Here is a 7,444-nt window from a genome sequence, read left to right on the forward strand (position 1 = left end):
CTCTTTCTCCCTCGCCGATGAAGTAAAATCGTAATTGCAGTGAGAGATATGGTCGAAGACCAAGAATTTCACTGGGACCTTTTTCCCCGTTGCGTTAGTCCGATACATTGTAGTGAAAGTACGTTTCTCAGAGATGGTCTCGCGCTATCGCGTTTCCTCGCGATATTAATAACATCCCGACGTCACGAGCCGTCAAGTTCCGATGACTGCGCGGAAATGTCATTCATTGAGAAACTACTGTCACGGTGAACTTTTAATAATGACGCGCGACATAATTGGGTTCGCTCGCGAAACATTCACATGTCGAAATGTTCGTGCGTTCAACCTGCCTGAGATCGGACAAATTGCATAATCGTGACAAAAACGTGACGTTGCGACTTTACGAGGGCCGAAAGGCAATTGAACCTAAGACGCGAGGTGCGCTTTCTCGAAATTCACTTTCACGAGAATACCGCAGGAATTCCCGAAAAGGAGTACCTGAGTGTGTGTACGTTCTCCGCGACTTTACCGTTACCGCCTTTCGCAAATTGAGAAAGGAAAAAGGAGAAAAAAATGACAGAAAGAAATGACTCTTGTGCAAGATATTCAATTTCTTTTCTCTCGCTGAAAATTCAGTTTATCCCGAAAATTAAAGGATAGCTCTTAATCGCACTTTCGTCCTTTCTCCAGGTCGTAGTGTCAGGTGAATACAACTACAGCGACCCGGTGATCCAGCAGCAAATGGAGAACCTCACGAGGAGCCTCGAGGCGAGCAAGTACATCAGCGCGCCGGTTTACACTGAGAGCTGGCTCCGCAGTTTTCTCAGCTACGTGACGCGCAACGAGGACTTGCTAAACGTGACCATCAACGACGAGAGTAATTTCATCAAGAATCTCAAGGAGCTCTGGCTCTTCCCGACCAGCGCCTTCTCCCTGGATGTCAAGTTTGACAACACCGGCGAGAGGATCGTGGCGAGCCGCTTCCTGATACAGGCGGTGAACGTGAGCGGTACCAATCAGGAGAAGGACATGGTGAAGGAGCTCCGTGGCATATGCGCGGCCTCGCCGCTTAACGCGAGCGTGTTCCATCCGTACTTTGTGTTCTTCGATCAATTCGAGCTGGTACGGCCGACCAGCATCCAATGCATGATATTCGGCGCGCTCGTGATGATGCTTATCAGCTTCATCTTCATCCCGAACATCTTTTGTTGCCTGTGGGTCGCCTTCTGCATCGTGTCGATCGAGCTGGGGGTGGCCGGCTACATGGCGCTATGGGACGTCAATCTCGACAGCATCTCCATGATCAATCTGATCATGTGCATCGGCTTCAGCGTCGATTTCACCGCGCACATCTGCTACGCGTACATGAGCTCGAAGCGATCGCGACCGGAGGATCGAGTGAAGGACAGTCTGTACAGCCTGGGCTTACCGATTGTTCAAGGCGCCGCTTCGACGATACTCGGTTTGATGGCTCTCTTACTGGCCGGCACCTACATATTCCTGGTATTCTTCAAGATGGTCTTTCTCGTGATCTTCATCGGCGCCATGCACGGTTTGCTGTTGTTGCCGGTGTTGCTGTCTCTCTTCGGGCCCGGCGCCTGCAGCGGCGGTAAGAGCGAGCCCGACGAAGAAGAGAACGCGAAGAATAGCACGCAGGAGAAAGAGCTGCAGGCGAATAAACTGCAGCAGCAGCAGCAGCAGCAGCAACAGCCGACCTATGTGATCCCGCTTCCTCATCTAGTCTATTACGACCCAGGCGCCATCAAGCCGCTCCAGGACAGTCCCTCGATGAGCATGGCGGCGTTCGAGGAGAGGGATCCCGGCCTGGGTACCAGCGAGGACAGCAACTCGACCGAGAGCGGCTCCTCGCAGAGCAGGAGGCGTCAGTGCAAGCAGCCGTCGCCGCAGGACCAGCACGACCAGCAGGAGCAGCAGCCGAATCAGATCCGCCACGATATGTGGAGGAGATCCATCGGCGTCCTCTACGGCCTGTCGCAGTTCCAACCCGCGGTCGGCGAGCCTCAGCACCCGGCGCCGGATTACCCCGGCGCCGTGGCGCATCCACGACGGTCGGGCGAGAACAATGGTCAAAGGGCGGCCAACATCCCTTGCCTGGGACCCTACGTCGCGTATCGCAACTCGAATCAGTTACCGCGCGACTACAGACGCAGCAGATCCTATCACAACCTGCAGTATCCCGCATCGACGCGGCACTTGACGGATCCCCGATATCCCTAGAGAAAGTCGCGGGGGAATAGTGTGAAAGACAGATATTATCGATGAGCAAGGCGAAAGGTCCCTCGTTCGAATTCAGCCCCTTGAAGCTGGACTACGGTACGACAAATTTAGAGTCTACGAAGAAGCTGCGAAGAAAGAACTATTATATATTTAAATCCTCTTGAGAAGGGATCGTTACTAAGTTTGCTGATACGTATGGCATCCAAAAATAGTCGTCTCTTATTCCGATATGTTCTACTTTTGACTCCATCCAAAGTGTCAAACAAGATTATATCCTCGAACTTAACAAAAAAATATCAGAAAACAAATTGAAATTATTATTACGTATATTTGGAGATATCTATTATTTATATTATTTTTAATTTCTCCTACTAATATTTTTCATCTGCGTTCGGTGTGTGGCTAGTACATTTAACAAATGTTCATTAAGCATTACGAGCATACAATCAACGTTGGAATACATTTTATATCGGATTTGAATTCTGAGAGATAATTATAATTATAACGGTGTTTAATTACAATGACAGCTTTGCGAAACCGTGAAACAATACGAAGGAAATGGAGAGGAAACGACATTTTGTGCAAACGTGGACTAGAATGTCCGAGTTACAGTCTATTAAACTTTAAGAGGTTGAATTTCTAGAGGATTTTACTCTCGGACAGCGAAATAATCGTGCAGAGAGAGAGAGAGAGAGAGAGAGAGAGAGAGAGAGAGAGAGAGAGAGAGAGAGAGAGTGGCGTTCGATTACAGTCGGATCCGTATAACAAATTATTTTTTATTTATGCCTCTAATCAAATTTGTGTTGTTAAGTTTTAAATGAAATTAAAACTTAATACACATTAAAATGTTACACACATTAAAATTACACACATCAAAATGTTTAATAAAATATACGTTGCAACGTATTCGAAAAATAGGCATGGAAATAAATAAATAAATAATAAGAAGTAGTAAATACTTGACTGTTAAATGAAAAGGGAAATATTTCTCCTTTTATAATAATTGAAAATGTTGAAAATATTAATATTATACACGGAACTGAATTTTTGAAAGTACTCGGACATCACTGGACGAGGATTAATAATGTGATTTCGAAGACTTTTTGTATAGTAGTGTTTGCTACGAAATAGTGATGGAAAAAAAAACGATGTTAAAGTTGTGTGTCGCTATGTATATTCATACGTACCAAGTATCTTATACATGATATCGAAGCTCGAACATTACTTGAGGAACGAACTATTATATACAGGGTGTCTCAAGAAGATCAGTTGTAGGTGTATACATTTAGCGACATTAATATTTCTCTTTGGGAAAGTTTATAAAGAGTGTCAATATTTCATTACATATAACTCTAGGAAAGAACAGATTTATCAATTCTGAAATCTCTAAATATTTATCGATCGTTGATTTTCTATTTCTTCGAATGAGACCGTATCGTCATCGTACATACTTGGCACTGTGCGCGGCCATTTAATTTTATTCTGCTCCATTTAATATCAGCAGAATAAATAAAAATTACATGTAGAATTACATTTAATTTGAAATGTACGGCGATAATACGAGCCTTAATGTTAAGCTATATATATTTTTCACGTCTCGGATTTTTAGATCTCTGGATCTTTAATCGCGCGATAATCTGCCGATCTGTTTTCTCCCTCCGCTGTCATAGATTTCACAGTTTTACGTTGGCGTAACGCGCCCTTCGCAGCCAAAGGGTTAATCTCGTAGTACTCGCGTTTTGCAATGTTCTTTGTGCAAAGGATAATGCGTTGATGCGAGAGGATAGTGCCGGGACGATGCCGGTATCGGGTTTACATTAGTCGTTAAGAATAGTTCAAATATATATATATATGTATATTTACAATGCTCAATATCAATCAAAACTAAAATGTCCCGCGATATATCTGACAGTTCCGATCGACACACGTAGGGAAAAAAACGTGACATAAAAAACTAATAATATTGTGATATATTACTATTGATGAATATCAATAACAAACACAGTTGGAAAAGTAAAATCCAGTTTTTAAATTGAGTTAAAATTAATAGCCTATGAAAATTTATAATAAATTTAGAATAAAAAACTAACTAATTAAAAGTTAAATTTACAATATAAAACAAATATATTTGAAATAAATTTATTTGAAAAATTAAATTTAAAAAGCATTATCTGTATTAAATTGTTGTAAAATATTGTACCATAATTTTTAAAAATTAAAATTAAATTAAATTATTTTAAATGATTAAACATATAATATAAACTATAAAAAATTATAATATGGGAAATTTTATTTAAATGAAAGTTAAAAGATTAAAGTTTATATTTTAAGAAATAATTGATAAAAAGTTAAAATTAATTTGAAATTATTTGAAATTAAGTAAGTTAAGTTGAAAGTTATTAACTTTTTAACTGTATTATTTAATTTCTAATTAACTAGTTTTTATTCAATTTTATATAATAAATAAAACACAAAGTAAATTAAAAGGTATATAAATTTACGTACATATTTCAGGAGATAAGTGAATAAATAAGTTTGAAAATTAATTAATCCATTTTATATTATGCGTCTAATGTAAATAATGCTGCAAACAGATGATATATTTGAAATCTCTTATTAATATGTATGTTAATCTATAGCATAAAAATCTAAAGGAATTTTTTTAACTTTTTAACTTTTAACTTTTTTCTAAGTAACAAAAAATTCACAAAAAATGTTTTAAAAATTAGCTTTAGTAATATATATTAAATTAGCTTTAGTAACATTTTAAATATTATTTGCAACAGCATTATCCTAATTAGTATTATTTTCTTAGATCTGTTCATATGCATTGAATATTAATTTACTTAAATTAATGCCTTCTAATATAATTTGTGTTTTATATCTTGTCAAATATTAATTGAACGATAATATAATTGCAGTTTTAATTATTTTTTTCCCTACGTGATGGCGTATCAATTGTTCATGTCGAGTAACACGTGCCTTAAACAATCCACAGATATAGCACTTTGTCATACAATAAGTCAAACGATAAGCAATTTGAATAGCAATTTAAAAAACGTTTATAAAACGTTTTCTATCTTTCAAACTTTTCTACCTTAGAAGTTGTTTTTTGTATTTATAAATAAATTGAAAAAGTGATTATTGCAACAATAATATTCCTTCAAGATTTCTTGGTGATTTTAATTCTCAGTAGTATTTTATAAAGACAATTAAAAAAAAATCGCTCTCTAATTGATCTTTTATTCGGATACCTTGCGTATTGTGATCGAAAGTGTGATCTATAAAGGGATAGTTAAGCGAAGATAGTTAAGCAAGACAGGACGTACGCTTCGCGATTCGAATAATACATCCGTATATGCGAATAAACAGATTAATCGCTGTAAGAATTTGTTGCATTTCCGTTCCTTCTAAATTTTGCAAAATCAACGGCAATTCTTCATTTCTTTGCACAATTTAAGAGTCGTCGTTGTACAATGCTCACGCGAGTCTGTCAGCGCAACTATCGTGACAATCAATCCGCAATGATCCAGAATGATTTCGAACTTCCTAATGCAAGAAACTTTCTCCTCTTATTAATGTTTTTCCGCGCTCTTGAACGTATCTGCATTTTGTGCATCACTTTTCCGACAATTTAAAAAGCGAAGGTGTCTCTGCACAAGTTAAGAATTAATTTCCAACTTTATCTTTTCTATTTAGATAACATGTAAAAATACTTGATACAATTAAATATAAAATAGAGAATGAATAGAGAGTGAAATTACTTGAACTTTTTTAATCAGAAAGAAAAAGATTGCGCAAAGCTAATTTTTGCTTTCAAAATTTAAGAAATTTTGTAGGAAGCTCAATAAAGATTTTTATTTAAAGAGAATTTTTTTATCAATTCTACTTGACATATTTTAACGAACTGGATTTGCGTGTTATCGAAGATGAATTAAAATAACACACGTGTTTAAAGAATATTATAAAAATGTTATAGATTATAAAAACAACTTTTAGAGCGTTTGTTTTTAGCGCGTTATTTAGAAATTTCTATTTTTAGGAGTTTACACGATCATTCTTTCAATAATAAATGTTAATATAAAACACTGTATACATCTTTATCATGTTACAAATTTCGTAGATTTTTATGAAGGTTTTTGAAAATTCCAAACAGTTGTTTGTCATATCACGGAAATACTTAAAAAGAAAATACGATAATACTTACATCCTTCGAGGTGGAATAATGAACGAAGATATGCGCGGTCGAATATACCTAAAGAAACAATCTTGCGGTCAATGGTGTACAGATAAAATATCTTTCTCATTTCGCGACTTGCAGCGTGCGTGTGTTTTATTTATGAATGTGAGAGAGAGTATGAGTCGAGCGATATTGTAGCTAATGGCAAACTGGACTGTTGCCGTTAGAAAAAGAAACAGAGGAAATATATTCTGGCAACAATCTTTTAAGTGTGTGTCAGCATTTTTTACTTTTTTCAAAACCTGCTTCCCCCCTTTACTTAAATAAGATTTATTATCACATGAATAAAATTATTGTTTACCTAATTACCTCTTTTGACGAGAATGATAATCTAGTATATGAAATATATAACGTTTCTCTTAATACACTCAAAAAATTATTAAGAAAAATTATTCCGATAAGAAACTTTGATTTGTAAAATTTTTTATAACAATTTTAGTATTTAAATAATAAATTATATTATTCATTTATAAAGAACTGACATGAAGTCATATTTTATTCATTTCTTCAATTGAACGTCTACCTGAACGTTTAATTTTAATTCTTTTAAAAATATTCACACAACAAAAAAAAAAGAAAAAAAGGAGACTATAAAAGTATTTTATAATTTTATAGCTTTTTAAATTCTTTTATTAAATCATGAAGCCTTGTCAGTTGCAAATTTAATGCTAGAAGGAAAAAAATCCTGTTCTTCTCTTATTGGAATATCTTCTAATAATTTTTACAATCTTCGTGTAAAAATATCGAGATCCGCGTATTCCTTTCACTAGTTTTTGTCCGATAATAATATTTAATAATTCCTGCGCACGTAGTACATATATAGTACATATATAGTAATACATTTCTTGCGAAACGATATATAAATATATCTAATTTTAATATATAATATAATAATTTTAATAATAATAATAATAAAATAATAATAAAATAATAATAATAATAATAATAATTTTAATATATCTAATTTTCTTTCTGAGAAACAATATG

At 35.6% G+C, this 7,444-nt stretch overlaps 1 protein-coding gene across 2 annotated transcripts in view; it reads left to right on the top strand.

Annotated features, from left to right (window-relative positions):
- Ptr (patched domain-containing protein) overlaps positions 1-6,671 on the top strand; it is a 35,054-nt gene extending 28,383 nt beyond the window's left edge. For both annotated transcript variants that reach the window (XM_089082799.1, XM_089082798.1), the window contains exon 9: positions 670-6,671. In XM_089082799.1, the coding sequence (XP_088938925.1) occupies positions 670-2,217 (1,548 nt within the window). In that variant the 3' untranslated portion in view covers positions 2,218-6,671. The remainder of the gene's footprint in view (positions 1-669) is intronic.
- The last annotated feature ends 773 nt before the right edge of the window (positions 6,672-7,444 follow it).

This window comes from Pogonomyrmex barbatus, unplaced genomic scaffold (genome assembly GCF_055798465.1).
Source record: "Pogonomyrmex barbatus isolate J1 unplaced genomic scaffold, ASM5579846v1 scaffold6, whole genome shotgun sequence".
NCBI lineage: Eukaryota > Metazoa > Arthropoda > Insecta > Hymenoptera > Formicidae > Pogonomyrmex > Pogonomyrmex barbatus.